General features: G+C 44.6%; 1 protein-coding gene across 1 annotated transcript in view; it reads left to right on the plus strand.

Annotated features, from left to right (window-relative positions):
- The window catches only part of LOC134969059 (uncharacterized), a 71,929-nt gene that overhangs the window by 807 nt on the left and 48,984 nt on the right, over window positions 1-22,138 (plus strand). Inside the window, exons 2-6 of the mRNA XM_063944758.1 lie at window positions 1,502-1,658; window positions 2,849-2,989; window positions 5,132-5,194; window positions 8,634-9,053; window positions 11,566-11,592. Of these exons, the coding sequence (XP_063800828.1) occupies window positions 2,902-2,989; window positions 5,132-5,194; window positions 8,634-9,053; window positions 11,566-11,592 (598 nt within the window). The 5' untranslated portion in view covers window positions 1,502-1,658; window positions 2,849-2,901. The remainder of the gene's footprint in view (window positions 1-1,501; window positions 1,659-2,848; window positions 2,990-5,131; window positions 5,195-8,633; window positions 9,054-11,565; window positions 11,593-22,138) is intronic.

The following is a 22,138-nucleotide window of genomic DNA, read 5'->3' on the forward strand; positions in this document are numbered from 1 at the left end:
ATATTGTGTCATGTGCATTGTTGTGTGCGGCATAATGTCTAAGGGCCATTGCAGTATGTGGCATAATGTATACTGGGCATTACTATAAGGAGGAAAAATGACAAATAATGTAAGGGGCATGAATCAGGATTATTTTTCTTTCCTGTGGTGGCTAACGTCTGGGCGTGCAGGTTGCAAAACTGGGGTATAAGGTAGTCTTTTCCTGCAATACCACGCCCCTTTACGAGAAACCACGCCCATTCCAACAAAACCACGCCCCTTTTTTTGCAGCGCGCGCCTTCGGCGCGCGCATATTTGTCCCTTTCTTGCTCCCAGTTATGCAGCGGGGGGGGGGGGGGGGGGGGGGCGCCAAAAATTTTTTGGCTTGGGGGAGAAAAATTTCTAGTTACGCCACTGCACTCACCCCCCCTCCCCTCTCCTCTAGCACCTCTGACAAATGGTCAGGTCTTGGCTGCAGAAGTAAGTTCTTTCAAGAGTCCCCACAGTGAGACCCAATACAATACTGGAAAGGACAGATACAAGGGGATCAGGGTCCCTACTGTAGTATGTGACTTGGCATCCTGGGTCCCCTATATCTGTTCTACCTGTTTCAATCCTGCGGGTTACAAACAAAACGGATTTGCTGAGCCTGGTATTTGTATTTGTGCTTTATCACAACCTGCCCTTCATAAATAGATAGGTTGATCTCTTTAGCTGAGTATCACATACTGTCAGAGCCGGCCCTAACCAATATGATGCCCTAGGCAAGATTTTGGCTGGTGCTCCGTAGCACCGCCGCTAGTTCTGTAGGAGATGCCTGGCATGAGTCAGATGGCAGCTCTGCTAACGTCGGACACCTTTGGTTTAAGAAAATGCATCTTATTTGCATTATTATGTGGCTAGGACGCACAAGCAGCTTCTGCTGATTAAAATGATATGCGGCATGTCTATATTCTGTGTGCGACTGCGGCTGTATCTGCATATGAAATGTTACATTACAGTGATTTCCAGGAATACACTGCAACGTAGCATTTCGTATGCAGATACAGCCGCAGTCACACACAGAATATAGGCATGCCGCATATCATTTTAATCAGCAGAAGCTGCTGGTGCCCCTAAGCATACCAAATGCCCTAGGCATTTGCCTAATTTGCCTATACCTAAGGCCGGCTCTGCATACTGTAAATGGAACCTAAAAGCAATCCCTAAAACTCTCGTCTTCCAAAATACCTTTCTTTGACCATTACTTTACAGTTCTTTTAATTAATGCACGTTTTATTCTCTCAATACAAGGGGTCTATTTATTAAGTCTTGGAGAGAGATACAGTACCTGCCAATCAACTCCTAACTCTATGTTACAGGCTGTGTTTCCAAAAATGACAGTTAGGAGTTGGTTGGTACTTTATCACTCTTTAATACCTTTGGGCCTTTATCTCTCTCTAAGACTTCGTAAATAGACCCCTCAATCCTGAACTCGAGAGTGGACGATAGCTTACAAAATGGCTGTATTTATGGTTTTCAGGTGACTGCTGATAAATACTATGACGCTTGTGTAACGGATACATGTGCATGTGACCATGGAGGGGACTGTGAATGTCTTTGCGATGCTATACATGCCTATGCTTCAGAGTGCCTTTCTGCTGGAGTCTGTATTGACTGGAGAAAACCGGATCTTTGCCGTAAGTTTTTCTCTACCTCACAAATATCTCTGATAAAAGTAACTCCCCAGTTATTTTAACAAGCAGAATGTATGGACTTAGGGCCTAGTTCAGACCTAGTCGCTGCAGCAGCGTACGCAGGCTGAAGCCCAATGAAGTGTGCGCATGTGCAATGCCAGCACTGCACGTGCGCACACAGTGAAATGCGACGGCATCTCACTTGTGTGATCGCCTCTGCCTGGCGGTCACGTGGGGGGGGGGGGGCGGACTGCGTTGCGGCAGCGTTTTCGGGACACGGTCCGGGCAACTCAGGCGTGTTTGGACCGTTTGTGGGGCGAGCTGCGGTGACCAAAAACATGGTGGGTAGGCTGTGCGATGCCTTTGCACGTCTGCGGAGGGAGGCAGGACCCGGCATGCAGTGCAGACTTGCCCTGTGCTGGGTGTCCCCCCTCATGCCAAAGATTTTGATCGTAGATGTGCGTGTTTTTCACACATCTATGATCAGGTCTTAATTAGGCCCTTAATTTCAAAGGTGTATGTGACACACAGTAGCTAGGGGGCTATTTATCAAAGCTTGGAGAGAGATGCAGTACCAACCAATCAGCTTCTGTCGTTTTGCAGACTGTGAAAAATGTCACTTAGGAGCTGATTGGTTGGTACTTTATGTCTCTCCACTTTATCTCTCTACAACCTGTGATAAATATCCCTTTAGTGTAGAAGGCACCAGCTATAACTCATAAATGTGCTGCTGTTTGAAAACTTTGTAGCCAGTCATATCAACAGAATGCAGAGTGCTCCTGTTTCAGGAATTGGGACGATAAACTAGTAGAACTGATAACATAGAGATACTCTGACTCTTTTCAAATATAGACCATATAGGGGGGAATTCAATTGTTTAATCACGACCGATCACCCGTCTAAAGTGATGGGAGATCGCGGGGCGATATTCAAATGTCCCCACTTATCGTGCTCATTAGAGTCGGGTTTAGGCGCGCAAAGCATCTAAACCCGATTAAACTATTGGAAAAGTCTAATCTATACTGTGGAACTGGTAATTAATGATAGAGCGAGGAGCAATGGGAGACATACAGTAACACAATAAGAACTGAAATGTTCAGAAAAATCAGATTGTTTTTCTCTTTTGGCTAATTCCTGAGTATGGCAAAATTACGTAACCCCTACTATCTTATGTTTGTGCTTTTATTATTCAGCTGTTTATTGTGACTATAAAAACACGCATATTAGCACGGAGAACGGCACCGAAATGAGTCATGATGTGAACTGCACGTGGCACTACCAGCCTTGCCAGTGTCCATTCACCCCCCATGACTATCCATATGAAAACAATGAAGGTACTGTACCGTTCTGGTGGGTAAGTGGGCTGTATGCCATAATGCCATGATCTGTGCTTGTCTGTTATATGTAGGGACAAACAGTGCTAGCCTGTGGTGCTGTGGTGATTAGTCTGTAATATTACCAGGCTTCATTAGGAGTCAGTCAATGCCTAGACCTGTATTAGCAATCATGTTGAATTATATAATCTTTTCTTGCTGGTAAACCAAGAAAATGTTCTACGTTGAAATCTGATGCTCTTTCTGACACCTGTGAGTAGTGGATGCCGGAATGTGTTTAAAATATAAAAAATAATAAGGTTGTTTGTGGAACTAGAAGTTCCAGCAAGCCCTGACAAGCACAGCTGTCTGCAACATAAAGGCCCACAAAGAGTTTAATAGTGTAAAAATAAAACATAAGTGCCTGAATCTGAGTCAGACGCTGCAGTGTCCGTGTGTGCATCTTTTGCCAGTATTGCTTCTATGACTACGGGGCAAATTCAGAGGTGGTTGGAGTAGCTATCTCTGCTGCTTCCTTACCACCAAATGGCATTAGACTGTTAATCACTGACAGTGTGATGCCGTCCTGTGTCGTACGACGTGTTCGCACATGCCCGAAATGGGCTGTGCACGCGCAAATTACCGAACATTGGTACTTTGCACATCAGAACACAGATCCTTTGGGATCTGAATTAGGGGGTCATTCCGACCTGATTGCACGCTGCCGTTTTTCGCAGCGGTGCAATCAGTTCTGGAGGGTGCCTGCGCATGTGTCGCAATGCGCAGGCGCGTCGGCCGCTAGCGGGGTCCCTTGCCAGTGAGCGACGAATCTAAAGAGGAAAGCGTTCGCACCCGCGAACGCAAGAAGAGTGACAGGATGAGGCCGTCTGGAGGTGTCAACTGACTGTTATCAGGGAGTGGCCGTGCGAACGCAGGCGTGCCCGGCAGTTTCCAGGGAGTGATCCTGATGTCAGCTCTGTCCTGGATCTTCGCAGCGGGTGAGTAAGTCCTGAGCTGTGCAGCGCTCTGCACAAGTGTTTGTAGCCCTGCACATCAAATCCCCCTCCCCTGTAGGTGGCGACTACCTGATCGCAGCAGTGCCAAAAATAGCCTGCGTGCGATCAGGTCAGAATGATCCCCTTAGCCTTTTTATGCAAATACTGCTTTAAGTCCTTCCCTGGTGTACAGCTGTGCGTCTCATGTGCAAGGACTGAGACACCCACTATGAGCCTCTTCAGTGCACCTTCAGACGCAACCATCCTTGTTTTCCACTGTATTAAACACCTAGACCCATATTAGCATTCTTTCTTCTGTCCTGAGGGAACAAAATAAATTAAAAAATACCCTAAACAAGTGATGTGACTTAAGGTGCATACACACTTGCCGAGAAAATGAGCGACGTCGCTAATATTTCCCCCTTCCTGAGTGGCGTCGCTCAATTTCTTGGAAAGTGTGTATGCCGCCAGCGACAATCGATGCGCGGTCACACGGGTCGGCAACGATCATCACTGTGGGCAGTTCATGCATGCTCGATCTGGACTGTCATCCAGGAACTGCATGCATGGCCGGCCGCTGCGTGGCGTCATTGAGCGATATGAACGGTCATATCGTTCAGTATGTATGGGCGGCTGCCTACCGCCCGGCCTGGGAGGGGAAACACTAGACGAAGTCATCTAATGTGTATGGACCTTTACTCTTAGCCATCATTTAAATGAATGAAAGGAGGCCAATACATGAATAGGCAATCAGTGGCTTTCCTTTGATTGGTTGGCTTGTGGCAAAACCACTCTAATTGGCTGTTCATCCATTGAGCACTAGCAATCAATACAGAAATTTACATAATTAATCTGTAAAAGTATACTAAATTTTGTACTTAATATCTTATGTTGCACAAGTTTTCCTAATGAACAAGCGATAACCGGCAGAACGGATCAATTACAAGGCAAGGCATCATAACTCACTGCTTATACTAAAATTAATTGCAGGGAAATTGATAGATAGATAGATAGATAGATAGATAGATATATTAGTATTATTGTGATTATTGGTATTCTTTATTGCTAACAACTATTACACTATTTATATTAGTGACTTTATTTTAGTTTTCGCAAGGAGTTGCATTGAGTAGAAGAGTTCCCTACTTAAAATGTATATCTCACACAGGTTGTTACAAATGTGGCCCTGAAAAGTACTTTGATCCAGTTAAAAAGACTTGCGTACCATGTGGTAAGTTGTCTGTTTACACTGAGCTAGAACTCTCTCTTATCTGTTTTGTCGTTTTCTAGGGTGTCAGACATGGGACTTCCTTAGTGTCTTACAGTCTTGTGTTAAATGATCAATTCTATCATTAATCTCGGTGTCTCCTTCAACTATGGACTTGGAGGCCTTTACTCTGCAGAAACTGCCCCACAGAATGGAATCTTGATTTATTTTAAACTCGCTGATGTGCGCGGTTTAAACCGGGCAAAGGTTTGCAGGGCGGAATATTTTATCCCTTTTCACCCCCTTAGGAGTCAAATTGAGAAAAATTCCTGCTTAGTAGGTGGCTGTAAATAACTGTCAGTTTCCAGACCACCGGGTCACATATTCCCGGTCACCCATCAGGTGCACAGGGAGAGTTCCCCAACTGCCACATTTTCCAGAGCACAATGGTGATGCATTGTTGCATTGATGGGGCAATGATTGCTTGCAGTTCTTATGTTCTTCTCTCTCAGGCCAACAATACTTCCAACTCCAGGTGGTTAAAGGCAAATATATACTATATACAGATGGCTGTCTGGCATATGGGGAGATGTATTGAGAGAGAGATAAAGTAGAGAGAGAGAAAGAACCAGCTAATCACCTTCTAACTTCCATTTTACATGACAAGGGAGTAGGAAGCGCTCTGTGGTACTTAAATGTTGGATCCTATATGTATGGTAAGGGTGTCATTGTGTATGCACCTCTCCCAGGGGGTGATTCAGATCTGATCGTAGATGTGATAAATTTAGCACATCTACGATCAGTTTCTCAGACATGCGGGGGGACGCCCAGCACAGGGCTAGTCTGCTAGTCTGCCCCGCATGTCAGGCCCTGCCCCCCCCCCCCCCCTTGCACTGGTGCAAAAGCATCGCACAGCGGCGATGCTTTTGCACCCGGAGAGTAGCTCCCTGCCTGCACAGCTTAGCGGAGCTAGCAGGCGGCTACCCGGCACGTCCCGGGTCGCAGTGGCTGTGTGTGACGCCACGCAGTCGCTGCGGCCCACCCCCCGCAGTGGTCCGGACGCGCCTGCGTTGTCCAGACCGCGCCCTCCCAACAGTGTTCTAACCCATTGGCACGCCTCCTCGTTGGCTGTTGGCACGCCCCCTCAATCAGGCAGAGGTGATCGCAGCCCTGAGATGCTTTTAGCATCTCACTGGTCTCCCGGGGATCCTGAGAGGCTTTTAGCATCTCACTGGTCTCCCGGGGTGCGCAAGCGCACTCCACAAATGGATTCAGACTGTGATAGCTGCCGCTGCAGCGATCCAGTCTGAATTACCCCCTCAATCCCCAATATTTATTAATACACACAATTGTGGTGAATTGGATTAACCCACAAGTTCCATCCAGTTAATAATCGTCTCAATAAGTCGGTGTATAGCTCAATAATTGAGCCGTTGGTGGTGTCCCAATCTGCTATCCGCAGTATCCTGAATCCTTGTCTGTGTTGTAGTATAAGAGGTGCAAAATGTTGTTAAACTGTAAAACCATAGGCAAATGTAGGGAGGTTTCTGGTTGCCCGAAAAACCCCTCTTTTGGCAAGTGGCTAAATTTATGACAATAGCAATGGTGTATAATATGATTACTAGAGCTGCTGCCGCAGTTTAAGAGACAGAGCAGATATGCTACACATGCCGAGTGGTAGCAGCTTCTTCTACCAAGTTTGCAGTGAGTGTAAATCTGAGTTCTCAATCAGTGCACTGGACAAGAGAGTAGCTACCAGGAAGAAGAGACAGGAGCCTTACCATGAGGTGGAAGAATGTGTGCTTAGAAAGCACAGTACTGGTTCTATTATGTTTGTGTATTTATTTAGTTATTATTGTATGATTAACCTTTTCCTGACCACTTAATTTATTTATATTATTTAAATATGTTTGTTATAGCCTATACTGTAGACTACTTATAGTGTTAAATATTAGTACTGCATTCCATACAGTATCCAGTGTATAAAAAGACACATATTTACATTTATGTCCAGGGTCGTTATTAGGTTCTTCTACCGCTCCTGCAGACTCACGCACTTACTCCAATGTTCTGCAGAGTTAGAGATTGTGGATTGCATTTGGAAACCCCCCTCTAGAAATCCTGCGTTTGCCACTGAAAATGTGTGTTCAAACCTGTGGAATGGTTCAGATGTCAAATTGTTTTCATGCAGATAGGGTGTGCTAGTTAAATTCCCAGATGGGAGGAGGTTTTGTTACGGGTGTACTCCAATGCCACATTACTGTCCCACTCTGGTACGTTGTTCCCCGCCTCTCCACCTCAGGGATAACAGATTGCGCAGTATCAGGAATAGTCAGACACTATAATGCAAACTGATGTGGTAATGTAACTGTTACTTACTCGGGTTTTTTCTGTGGTGTCTGCCGCTAGTCTTGACTTCTGCTCCTTTGCATCGTTCTGCAGAGTGCATGCGTGTGAGGGGATGAGGTGTTAGCCAAATTTGTGTGGGATAAAGATGCTGCACTACAGCTTAGTGTAATCCTTTTATTCCAGTGTAATAGTACAGACCTGCCTGTATATGACAGCCTCAGGCTGTACAGTGCAGGAGACCCAAATGCATGCAGTGTTAAATAATTAGAGTGTTAAAATAAAAGTCCAATAAAGTCCGATAAACAAATTGAAGCAGTGGTCCTAACGTGTTTCTTCCCATTGGCTGGACTTTTCCAATGCTTAAGATTTTGCAGGCACATGTCTGGGGTTTATGTACCTGTTGTCTATGTTCTGTGGTCCGGTGTGCGGCATATGCCATGTTAAGGCTGTGTTTGAAAACTGACACTTATGAGCTGATTGTTTGGTACGTTATCTCTCTACATGTTATCTCTCTCCAAGGTTTGATACATCACCCCCTTAATGAGTGACCAGGATACCGCTACTCACTCAGCCATTTGTCTTTCCAGCTTTATAGCTAAAACTAATAGAAACAATCGTGTTCTTTAAACACAATCTTTTCCCAAGTCTTGATATCTGTTATACAGTATAAAAACAGGTTTACTGAGCATTTATTCATTTTTAAATAAATAATGGTTCAGTATAGCATAATAAAATATTACAATATATTTAGCAGATGTCTTAAACCTGTTTAGGTATTTAGTATTTACCATCTATTTGTTGCAATGTTTTAAAATGAATGAATATGTATAATATGCTTTTAAATAGTTATAGCATGTACGAGAGGCATCATAACACTGTTCTCCGAAAATTAAAAATGTCCCTAGGGGAAAATGTATTAAACTTTCTAAAGATGGGAGCAGTGGAAAAGTTGCCCATGACAACCAATCAGCCTATATATATGGTACTATGGATAACTTCTCTACTTGTCCACTTCTTCGCTCTTTAGAAGACGTGATACATCTCCCTCATAGTATTGCAACTTAAATGACACATTCACAATGACCATTGTATTCTCTCCCTCTTTCATCTCAAGTTGAATTGTCAACTACAACACCACTGCCAACTTCAACACAACTGCCATCTTCAACACCATTGCCATCTTCAACACCAGTGCCATCTTCAACAACACTGCCAACTTCAACGCCACTGCCAACTTCAACGCCAGGGCCAACTTCAACGCCAGGGCCAACTTCAACGCCACTGCCAACTTCAACGCCAGGGCCAACTTCAACATCAGTCCCAACTTCAACGCCAGGGCCAACTTCAACATCAGTCCCAACTTCAACGCCAGTGCCAACTTCAACATCAGTCCCAACTTCAACGCCAGGGCCAACTTCAACATCAGTCCCAACTTCAACGCCAGGGCCAACTTCAACATCAGTCTCAACTTCAACGCCAGTGCTATCTTCAACACCAGTGCCAACTTCTACGCCAGAGACAAGTACAAGTAGAGGTTTGTAGAAGTTAGGTTGTAGAATGGAAGCAGGCTGACTAACCTGTAGGTGATTATTTTTAGACTACTTTCACATGTATATGTTTTTCTCCTGTTAAACATCCAATTACAAATAACAGAGCTCACACACCTGTGTATCTCTTACACATATGACATACAAGAAACATAAGTCATCAATCTTTTAAAGCACTCAGATGCTTTAGATAGAGTATACGTTTCTACTTGACACATATGTTAAAGGAATATCATACATCAAGGAGAACCAGGGGAAAGAGTACTTCGAAGCTAGGTACACACCTGAATCATTTCACTAACAATCTGACCAACTTTATGATTTTCATAGTGATTAAACGGTCTTGAGAACATCTAATTTAGAGTGTACACACTAGTGATTTATCATTCCATTCTGAATGATTATCTGTCCTAAGATTGTCACAAAGGTGACATTATTAAATAAACCATCAGCAGAATGTGGAGCAGACCATCAAATCCATACACACTACAAAACGTGAATGTTATCAGCTCATCGCTTTTGAAGAAATGTTGTGCAGCAGGTGACAAGTCCGATCCAATCATCTGATCCAACTTCTGGACTGGTAGTCTGCTCCGGGTGCTGCGTAAACAGTTACACTCTGAGATTATTGGACAGAGTAGCTGAGAATCGGCTGATTGCCCCGATATTGCATAGTGTGTACCTAGCTTGATGTTACAAATATTGCTTGAAATCAAATACTGACAAATTGAAATCAAGTGAATATAAGATGCCTTTTGTTTGTTTTTAAACCATGTATTGGTAATGCTCCTGCTACACCTACCTTCTGAGCTTCTGGGTTTGTCACAGCTATGGAATCAATGCAAAACAAGGCTGATTTTCATGCAGCATTAATTCCTATTGGCGGTTCAAAACTATCAGTGAAAGCACTGATGATCAGTGGTGCTGAAAAACTGCGGATTAGAAAATCTAGCCTCCATCTAGCCCTACAGTTTATGTTATATGGTCTTGCAGTTTGCGGAGACCATGTATCTAGAAACTAACCATTCAATAATTAATTGCTGGCTATAAACATGGTGCATAGCTTGTACCTCATATCAGCTAGTCTGATATTAGTTTATGCTTAGCCTGTAAGGTGGGTCACAGGGTCCTTGAAACCTAGCAGTTCCTGAATATATATATATATATATATATATATATATATATATATATATATATATAAAGACTCGGCGGCGCGGCACTCGGCTTCACTTCAAATAAACACGGACACCTTCTCCTGGAGAAGGTGTCCGTGTTTATTTGAAGTGAAGCCGAGTGCCGCGCCGCCGAGTCTTTGTATCTTTCTACTTGCGAGGGCACCGGCGTTGATGCATGTTCAAAACTATGGAGTGCCGGACCCCCGAGCAGATATATATATATATATATATATATATATATATATATATATATATATATATATATATATACATACATATATATATATATATACATATCTATACATATATATATATATATATATATACATATCTATACATTTCTCACCTAAAACCCTGCTCCAACCCGGGACACTGACCATGGGTTGGAGATGGTTTTTAGGGTCACTTACCCCTATCACATCGGCAGGTGTACTTGGGTTATTCCCGGGTTGTCACTGTTCACCCCGGACCCAGGTCTTCCACTTACCTGGGTCTTTTGTCTAAAAGTGGTCGTTTGGAGATGATGCCATCTCCAAGAGCTGCTGAGCACGCCAACAAGCTCCTTTTAGACATGACCCGGGTCATTGAGACCTGAGTCATGCCCTTCACACCATAGGCTACCCAGGTTGGATCCGAGAGTAACCATGGTAGCGACAAGGTTCAAAGCCCCGGCAATTTTGACCTGGGTATACTCTTTCACACAGACTTTGGACCCGGGATGACCAGGCTTGCCCCAGCAATATCCTGGGCCCAAATCGCTTCTGTGAAAGGGGTATTACAGAGATTATTGCTAATTATGGCATGTTAAATTAATACTAATTATGGTTCCGACATTTCAGGTTCATTCTTCCCTCAGCTTCCCATCTCAGTGTGTGCCACATCTGTCAGGGGGGATTGCAAATTATCACAGGACCTCCTGGGGCGGAGAGGGGGTGTTGTTGGGTGGTTGGGGGTTGGGGATGGGGTAAAAGAGAGGGTGTGCCTGGCCATGCTAGGCAGCCAGTGAGAGCTGGTGAAGAGGGGAAGGGAGGAGCTCCCTGCAGCTCTTTATAGGGCCTGTGCTGGACAGAATTAGACCTGTTACATCATATAATAGATGTAAATGTCCCAGGAATCCCTTAGTGATTCCAATGGTAGTTGTCACATGAGAACAGTGTAGGTTCCGTGGACCTCAAGAGCACCTATATCTGCAAACAACATATACTGTACATATGTACTGTACATATTGTTTTCAATACCAAAGACTTCTGACTAATAACTAACAAGTGAAATGTTTACGTTTACATGCTGTTTCTCACAATATCATCTCATTAATATTCCACAGTTTCGTCTACCCCACAGACATTCTCAAGTGAGTATTATAAAACAATTTTTTATCCACTTCAATTTAAGCTTACCGTATTTGTTAAAATAAACCTTCTACGATGATAGCCATTAAGGAGCTGGTATCACACCAGTGCTGTATATTGCATTTGCAAATTTCTTTTGTACGTTATAGTCTGCATTTGTTTCCACTGCTGTATATGAAGTTGTCTAGTCACTAGCCACAGTAAATGTTTTCTATAGACAACAAATACAGCAGTGACATCTGTAGGCAAATGAATATTACTGCATTCCACTAAAAAGAAATTCTGAGTAGGAACAAAAACAACATTGATATTATAATAAGGCATTATTTTCTAATTAAATACATTGCAACGTTAATCTATTTTAGACAATATTTAGAAAAATCAGATTTTGATGATACCACCTCTTTAATGGAAATATTTACACAGGACCCATGTTAAATGACTGATTCTTGTGACGTGTTTGATATAGATGCCTATGTAGAACGAACAGTCAGGAGTGGTCAGTTAGTTCTCAGACTACAAACAGAAACAGTGTGGGTTGTACACTGATCCTCACAACTGGGCAATACAGCTTACAGTATGGGTAATCCGTACACCTATGTAACTAGCAATGATTTAAAGCCAGTTCACTGGATGCATAGTCTGAGAAATAGTTTCACTCTCTATGGGGTATATTTACTAAGGTCCCGATTTTGACCGAGATGCCGTTTTCTTCAAAGTGTCATCTCGGTAATTTACTAAGCAAAAATCACGGCAGTGATGAGGGCACTCGTAATATTTTGGAAGTCCTAGGAAAAAATCACGAATCAATACACCATCGGTCAAATACGCCTGCAATGTAGTAGAAATCGGTCATTTACTAAAAAGTGCAAAACACAAACACTGCCGACAATAGCCAAACACTGCCGTGCTGAAATACAAATCGTGAAAAAGTGCTAAAAAAAAACAGACCTGCTTTTTTATCCCGTGTTTGTATAGGCATGCACGGATCCATGAGATCCGTGCATGTTTTTTAGTGGGAAGGGGTGGGAAATGTTATAATTTTTCACACAAAAAAATGCGTGGGGTCCCCCCTCCTAAACCAAACCAGCCTCGGGCTCTTTGAGCCGGCCCTGGTTGCAAAAATATGGGAAAAAAATTGACAGGGGTTCCCCCATATTTAAGCAACTAGCACCGGGCTCTGCGCCTGGTCCTGGTTCCAAAAATACGGGGGACAAAAAGCGTAGGGGTCCCCCGTATTTTTGAAACCAGCACCGGGCTCCACTAGCTGGACAGTTAATGCCACAGCCGGGGGTCACTTTTATACAGTGCCTTGCGGCCGTGGCATCAAATATCCAACTAGTCACCCCTGGCCGGGGTACCCTGGGTGAGTGGGGACCCCTTCAATCAAGGGGTCCCCCCCCCCAGCCACCCAAGGGCCAGGGGTGAAGCCCGAGGCTGTCCCCCCCCATCCAATGGGCTGCGGATGGGGGGCTGATAGCCTTTGTTGAAAGTAATGAATATTGTTTTTAGTAGCAGTACTACAAGTCCCAGCAAGCCTCCCCCGCAAGCTGGTACTTGGAGAACCACAAGTACCAGCATGCGGCGGAAAACCGGGCCCGCTGGTACCTGTAGTAGTACTACTACTAAAAAAATACCCCAATAAAGACATTACACACACACCTTGAAAGTATAACTTTAATGCATACATACACACCACCATATACACATACTTACCTTATGTTCACACGAGGGTCGGTCCTCTTCTCCAGTAGAATCCATGGTGTACCTGTTGAAAAAATCCTACTCACCAAATCCAGTGTAGAGGGCTCCTCGGATAATCCATTTGTAATCCACGTACTTGTAAAAATAAAAAAACGGAACACCCGACCACGAACTGAAAGGGGACCCATGTTTTCACATGGGACCCCTTTCCCCGAATGCCAGAAACCCCCTCTGACTGATGTCTAATTGGGTTTCTTCAGCCAATCAGGGAGCGCCACGTTGTGGCACCCTCCTGATCGGCTGTGTGCTCCTGTACTGTCTGACAGGCGGCACACGGCAGTGTTACAATGTAGCGCCTATGCGCTCCATTGTAACCAATGGTGGGAACTTTGTGGTCAGCGGTGAGGTCACTTTCGGTCAACCGCTGACCTCAAAGTTCCCACCATTGGTTACAATGGAGCGCATAGGCGCTACATTGTAACACTGCCGTGTGCCGCCTGTCAGACAGTACAGGAGCACACAGCCGATCAGGAGGGTGCCACAACGTGGCGCTCCCTGATTGGCTGAAGAAACCCAATTAGACATCAGTCAGAGGGGGTTTCTGGCATTCGGGGAAAGGGGTCCCATGTGAAAACATGGGTCCCCTTTCAGTTCGTGGTCGGGTGTTCCGTTTTTTTATTTTTACAAGTACGTGGATTACAAATAGATTATCCGAGGAGCCCTCTACACTGGATTTGGTGAGTAGGATTTTTTCAACAGGTACACCATGGATTCTACTGGAGAAGAGGACCAACCCTCGTGTGAACATAAGGTAAGTATGTGTATATGGTGGTGTGTATGTATGCATTAAAGTTATACTTTCAAGGTGTGTGTATAATGTCTTTATTGGGTATTTTTTTAGTAGTAGTACTACAGGTACCAGCGGGCCCGGTTTTCCGCCGCATGCTGGTACTTGTGGTTCTCCAAGTACCAGCTTGCAGGGGAGGCTTGCTGGGACTTGTAGTACTGCTACTAAAAACAATATTCATTACTTTCAACAAAGGCTATCAGCCCCCCATCCGCAGCCCATTGGATGCGTGGGACAGCCTCGGGCTTCACCCCTGGCCCTTGGGTGGCTGGGGGGGGACCCCTTGATTGAAGGGGTCCCCACTCCCCCAGGGTACCCCCGCCAGGGGTGACTAGTTGGATATTTGATGCCACGGCCGCAAGGCACTGTATAAAAGTGACCCCCGGCTGTGGCATTATCTGTCCAGCTGGTGGAGCCCGGTGCTGGTTTCAAAAATACGGGGGACCCCTACGCTTTTTGTCCCCCGTATTTTTGGAACCAGGACCAGGCGCAGAGCCCGGTGCTGGTTGCTTAAATATGGGGGAACCCCTGTCAATTTTTCCCCCATATTTTTGCAACCAGGGCCGGCTCAAAGAGCCCGAGGCTGGTTTGGCTTAGGAGGGGGGACCCCACGCAATTTTTTTTTTAAGTTTAAACATTTTTTATTTTTTTTACAAGGTGCACAATGAAGCCCTGCACGGATCTCTCAGATCCGGCCGAGATTCATTGTATTAAAGTCGTCAGTGTTTTACAAGTCACTCACGTAAAACACTGCCTAAAAAAACGAATGACATCGACATCGGAAAAACCGAAAATGCAGAATACGGCAGCTTAGTAAATTAGTCGTAATCAATTCAAAAAGTTACATATTTACACTTTCGATGTCATTAGTGATTGAACTTTGACCTCAAACGGGAAAATACGATTCTTAGTAAATTTACCCCTATGACTCTATTTGTCATTCATTTGATAGGACCCAGCAGACATAAATCTGGTTAAGTTAAAGGTAATAGCCAAAAAGAGATGTGCTATAATGATGTATCGCAGCCAGTCAGATATTAGCTTGATTCAGACGGGTTCACTACAATATGCCGGCGGTCGGGCTCCCGGCGACCAGCATACCGGCGCCGGGAGCCCGACCGCCGGCTTACCGACAGTGTGCCGAGCGCAAATGAGCCCCTTGCGGGCTCGCTGTGCTCGCCACGCTACGGGCACGGTGGCGCGCTACGTGCGCCACACTATTTTATTCTCCCTCTAGGGGGGTCGTGGACCCCCACGAGGGAGAATAAGTGTCGGTATGCCGGCTGTCGGGCTCCCGACGCCGGTATACTGAGCGCCGGGAGCCCGACCGCCGGCATACAGAAGACCACCCATTCAGACTGGTGCTATTACAGGACAAACGATCCCCTCCCCCCCATTTTTTATTATTTAAAAAGAGAATAAAAAAAGGCATCCAGTGAACAGCATTGGAATATACTGTATTACGGACTTCGGCAGGCTGCTGACAAAGTAGGACAAAGAGAAGATATACTGTATCAGGCCTGATTCTGAGTAGCAGACAACTCTCCCCAAACTCTGTATACCACCTAGGTACAGAAGTGTAATGCAAGCAGCCGCCCATATTCTGAGACACACAGATGTCTGCGACTGCACCACCCCCAGCTCTGTGTACACTATTAAGGGCAACTAGTTACCAGCCCGTCAAAATGTTGGAACAACATAACAGTAATATCAGTGCCGGCGACTGTGCCGTGCCTGAACGGAGCAACACTTAAACTGCTACATCGGGCGCCATCTGGTGTCTGCCGGCACGCAAAACACTTGAATTCCCCCCATAGAGGTGAGGAGCAACGTTAGCCTTTTATTATATAGAATTACACCTACCCAGTGCTACAGTAGGTGCAAGCGCTAGGACTGGAATATGCATATCCCTTGGCATACGCACAACTGACACTAGTCTGATTCAGAATTACCCCACAAATATGTATACGTTCAGTGCACAAAAAAGAAATAAATCGCTAGCTATGGCTGCATTCAGTCTTGTGTGCGACTCAGAAGCAGGCCTATAGTGTACAGAGATGGAATATACAGTATTACAGACTTCTGACAATGTAAGACAAAGAGAAGGCACCCAGAATATGGCTGTGGAATTCTTAATGGACTTCTAACAAGGTAAGACAAAGAGAAGACACCCAGATCTGGAATATACAAGGTAGAATAGAAAAGAGGCATCCAGCGTATAGCAAGGAACATGTTATGGATTTCAGCAGACATCGGACAAGGTAGGACATAAATAAAAATCCAGGGCACAGTGTTGGATAAGATGAAAGAGGAACAACTACGGAATTTCGTCCACTTGTAATGGTGCAATAACCCATTATTATTATTATCCTTTATTTATATGGCACCACAAGGGATCCGCAGCGCCCAATTACAGAGTAAATAAATAAATAAAAACAAGAGAACAGTGATTACAATTCAATACAATATTGGACAAGTACACAGTAAATTAACATAGCTGCGTCAGCAGACAATACTAAAATAAGTATCAGGGTGGCAGAAAACCGAGGGATTTGGAGCAATCAAAGGGAGTATTGAAAAGAAGATGGGTTAAGTAACACTATGAGGCTGAGTCGCATTGATCTCTGTGCACAGGCACAAATGGTGAGTTTTTACATACAGCGCATGTGAAGAAGCCAATTTGCGCATCTTCGCGTATATCCATTCATGTATGGGTTACTGTATATGCAACTTGGTCAAATCGGTCTTTTGTGAAATAGCCGTTTTGGGGTGTGAACTGAGCGGTGACAATGTAATCGCACGGAACCACCCTGACTTAAGGGCGCATATCACAATCTCAGTGCGATTCAGAGTGATGTGTATGGGGAAGGGAAGCCAGTATCTGATGTATCTCCTGCACCTAGCATGGTGCTGGTGCAAGTGCCCATATTAACGCTGAGAGCTGCAGCAGCTGGCGTAAAACCAAATGAATTGGCGTTGCGGGTTCCCACTTGCATACACACATAGTTCTACAGATTCTGCCATTACATAAGGCAGCAAATCAGGTTCCGCGGCTGCCCGTAATTACAGCTACTTTATGAGCGACTGAGAATCAGACCTTATGGGTAAAGCCAGCATGCCCTTTGGGTACAGCCGACATGCATGAGTACAGCCCCTATGGGTGCATGCATTTCCTTATAGAACACAAGTTTCAGTTTGATGCAAAACACATCGCTCATATGAAGATACAGGTGGAGCCTCATTTATCTTGGCTTCTCTGCTGCGCCTAGGTACACCAGGGCTTATTAGCATAAACCCTTCATCTATTGTTTTCAGCTGCAATACAATACAGAGAGAACAATACATCAGGGGATTAAGTCATTAGAGCAGGGGATTAAATCCGACTGCCCTGGCTCAGTTAATGCTATTAAAGGCCAAGATAAAGATGGCTCCATCTGTAACTCTCATATACACTTGTGTTGTGCATCTGGTTGAGGTCCTTTGCAACGCTCACCCAATGCACAAGAATGCCTGCTTTCCATCGCTGCATTTTAAATGTGTCAGCATTACAACTTTAAGTACGATGCTCTACCATCGTGTTCAAAGTTATAGCGCTAAAATATGCTTGAAATGACATTACTACAGTGTCAGCATTCTCTTGTCGGCATTACACTGTCTACATTACCACTGTTGGCAGAACATACCAAACCCATTTTACCATATAATTTTAATGGGAAGCAAATTGTGCCTCCCAGTTGGACATTGCAGAAAAGTGGCATATGTAATAAAAGCATTTACAAGCTTGTCCCCTTACTCTCGCGATAAACTAAAGCAATAAATAAGGCTAAACTGAGTCATTTTATGTAATGAAAGTGGAGGTTCTAAAGTAGTAGGAGATTGGAAATTTGATGAGACACTTACACTTCTGTATGGTATCTAGTCAAAATGTCAACATTTAAATTGTCACCATGGAAAGGCAACATGATCTGAATGTCGACATTGGATGTTATGCCAACATAGGACTGTTGTTATGTCAACAGTCAAAATGTTCACAGCTCTTGTTAGAATTAAGGTATAGGCTGCAGTTAGGGTTGGGATTAGGCTGCAGTGAGGGCTAGTGCTAGGGTATAGGCTGCAGTGAGGGCTAGTGCTAGGGTATAGGCTGCAGTTAGGGTTGGGCTTAGGCTGCAGTGAGGGCTAGTGCTAGGGTATAGGCTGCAGTTAGGGTTGGGATTAGGCTGCAGTGAGGGCTAGTGCTAGGGTATAGGCTGCAGTGAGGGCTAGTGCTAGGGTATAGGCTGCAGTTAGAGTTGGACTTAGGCTGCAGTGAGGGCTAGTGCTAGGGTATAGGCTGCAGTGAGGGCTAGTGCTAGGGTATAGGCTGCAGTGAGGGCTAGTGCTAGGGTATAGGCTGCAGTTAGGATTGGGCTTAGGCTGCAGTGAGGGCTAGTGCTAGGGTATAGGCTGCATTTAGGGATAGGGCTATGGCTCAAATACTCCAAAAATGCCATGTAAATATGCCGGCTGTCGACATTCACAAGTCCAACATTCCGACAATATCAACATTATGGCTGATCAGACCATGTCGTCATTCTGATGTTAACATGTTGAATGTCAACATTCTGTATGTCAACAATTTGTACCACACCCCTGTAGTATAGCTGTAGATGTTCCCACTTCTCCACACACCTGAACAATGCTGACTTTAAGATGCCTTGAGCATAAACCAGTACTATACCGAGCAATGATGTGTAGAGTTCACTAACCAAGGTATGAATCATTATGCGCATATAAGTAGCATACCATCTGAATAAACTGAGTAGTAATAAACAGAAATACACTCTGGGCCTCATTCAGATATGAACGCTGCTGCGTCCGCTCTAATGCCTGTTGCCGGAGTTGCAGGTACGATAATATGCAAATGCTAGTTTAAGCCTTCTCCTTTCATACTAGCGTGCACCGGAATGTGCAAGCCTGAGACACCCATTTCCTGTATCCCTGCATGCAGTAGTACCATCTGCGGTTGCAGACGAACCACCATTGGCACACCACTGTGTTCACAGCAACACTTGCACCTGCCCCATCTGAAAATGGCCTCTGTGTAGCCAGATACGCGCCTGAGATTGCAGCCTGCTTGTAGTGACACTCTCCGAAGACGCTTTCATAACACGCTTATGTGACCGTTTTTTTCGCGCTCCCCTCAGGCATCCTTCCAGACACCACCTAGGAACACCCATCGATTTGCCTCTCAAGTTCTGTTATCAGCTCTTCCGTATGCAATAGCGCATTTGTGCGTACACTAAGAATAACACATGCGCTGTAGCGGAATTCAGAATAATTTGCATAAGCGCAGTAGCAAATAAATGCTGAAATGTGCAAATACTGGCATTGCATGTGGCATATGTACATCTCTGAATAAGGCCTTTATGTCAAAATAAAAAGTACGGTACAACTCCTTAATATTGATATATTGGTGAATAATCCAGTGCCAAGACAATGTATGCAAATTAACTCTTAACAAATAAAAATTAGCTCCTCTTAGAACCGTAGTGGATACTTGTAAATACTTATACTCCTCAGCAGAACAAATAATGGGGGTAATTCAGACCAGATTGCGACTGTGCATTTATGCACCGCAATGCGCAAGCACGTCCCATGGGTACAAAGCGGATCGCCGCTCAGCGATGGGTTTGTGCGACGGATCCGTTCGCACGTGCGATCACAAGGAGATTGACAGGAAGAAGGCATTTGTGGGTGTCAAATGACCATTTTCAGGGAGTGTTTGGAAAAACGCAGGCATGTCCATGCGTTTGCAGGGAGCGTTCCTGACGTCAATTCCGGTCCCGGACAGGCTGAAGTGATCACAGCGGCTAAGTAAGTCCTGGGCTGCGCAGAGACTGCACAAAATCTGTTTGTACAGCTCTGCTGCACATGTGATCGCACACTTGCACAGCTAAAATACACTCCCCCTGTAGGCAACGTCTATCCAATCGCAGGGCTGCAAAAATCACTTGCTAGGGATCAGGTCTGCATTAGGCCCAATATCTTAAACTTCATCTTCGCACCTAAATGCAGACTTCATCAGGGAAATAATTCTACTATGCATCTCACCTACTGTATATAAACACTTCATCAAAGAATGATTTTCCTGATGAAGTCTGCAGATAGATGAAATGCGTAAAGTAAATATTCAAGCTCATCCTATTACTCTGCTCTGTGCAAATCATTACCATTACACCAATTCCTGTTCATTTTGAGTTTATGGAGCATTACAGAAGGACTGGAGAAAAAAAAATCCAGGAGTACAATCTGACCATAAACTCAATGGGGTAAATTTACTATAGCTTCTAAAAGTGAAAAGAGGTGATGTTGCCTATAGCAACCAATCAGATTCTGTTTATCATTTTCTAGGATGCGAGAGAAACATACCTCCCAACATGACCTCTCCAGGAGGGACAAAATGCACTGCTCCTGGACTTCCCTCATAATTTATGATTGCCCTCACCTGGAGTGAAACACCTTTCCTATCCATTAACCCAGTGGTTCTCAAACCGTGTTTTGAGACACTTGCTGGGGTGCCCTGGGTTGGTGGTCCAGGACCAATTCAAATTATTTATGGTCAATGTAATAGACAACACCAGTGCTAGCGACTGCCAATCATAAAATATGTGGATAAATAGAAGGACATCCTGTCCCTCACCACAAAATTGACCTTAAGGATGACAAATAAACACAATCTACTTAATTACATTTCTCAAAAATAACCTTTTTGCCTAGGGGCGCTGTGAAACAAATTCTGATACTCTGGTGTACCGTGATTCAAAAAGTTTGAGACCACCGCATTAACCTGTTTAAAACAGATGCCAGCAATCATAAAATAAGAGGAAAGTCCAGGAGCAAGGCATTTTGTCCCTCCTGGGGGGGGGGGGGGTCATATGGGAAGTATGGAGAAATGATAGAATCTGATTGGTTGCTATGGTCAACAACACCTCTTTCACTTTTAGAAGCTTTAGTAAATTTAGTCGAACATCTTCCTTATATCAGATAAGCTCTTTATTTAACTAAACACATTGGGGGTCATTCCGAGTTGATCGCACCAAGCAACTTTTTGCTGCTGGTGCGATCAACTAATCTCCACCTATGGGGGAGTGTATATTAGCATAGCAGGGTTGCGAACACTTGTGCAGCCCTGCTATGCTAAAAAAGTTTCAAGCAAAACAAGACCAGCCCTGGACATACTTACCCTGTGTGACGGATCCAGCGATGATGGGGCCGGCTTTGACGTCACACCACCGCCCTCCGTTCGCCTGGACATGCCTGCGTTTTCCTTACCACTCCCCGAAAACGTCCGCCAACAGACAGGTGACGCCCCGAAACGCCTTCCTTCTGTCAATCTTCTTGCGGTCCCCACTGCGACAGCTTTCTTCATTTCCAGCGTCGGTCGCCGGGCAATGACAAGCGTGCGCGGTGCGCACGCCGGGCAATGACAAGCGTGCGCGGTGCGCACGCCGCGCATGCGCAGTTCCAACCCAATCGCACCGCTGCGAGGAAGTGCAGCGTGCAATCGGGTCGGAATGACCCCCATTATTCCAAGGAAAGGAGAGAGCATGCTCTGGCATACTGTTCATGATTAATTAGGTAAGCTGTTCTTGCATGTGGATTAGAAGCCCCAGTTGCTTAGTCCGTGGTTTAAATGGAATAGTCTTCAAAGACTGAATTATAGAAACAAATTATGTAAGCTGAGATCACTAGTATGTTTAATAACCTCCACAGATGTTTCAGGTAACTCATTTTTCTCAAGTCATAGTCAGCCTATTCAGTCATAATGTGACCTTCTAAGTACTGCTGATACCAAAGGTAAGATTGCATAATTGCATGATGTGTAGGGAAAAAATATATAACCAAAAGTTGTTTTCCACTAACAAATATCTTGGAATCTGTTGAAACAAAAATAAATACATGTTAATAATCACAGTGAAAAGCAATAACCTTAAAGACATCATGATACATAATTTAGC

The sequence above is a fragment of the Pseudophryne corroboree genome, chromosome 11 (assembly GCF_028390025.1).
Source record: "Pseudophryne corroboree isolate aPseCor3 chromosome 11, aPseCor3.hap2, whole genome shotgun sequence".
Lineage (NCBI taxonomy): Eukaryota > Metazoa > Chordata > Amphibia > Anura > Myobatrachidae > Pseudophryne > Pseudophryne corroboree.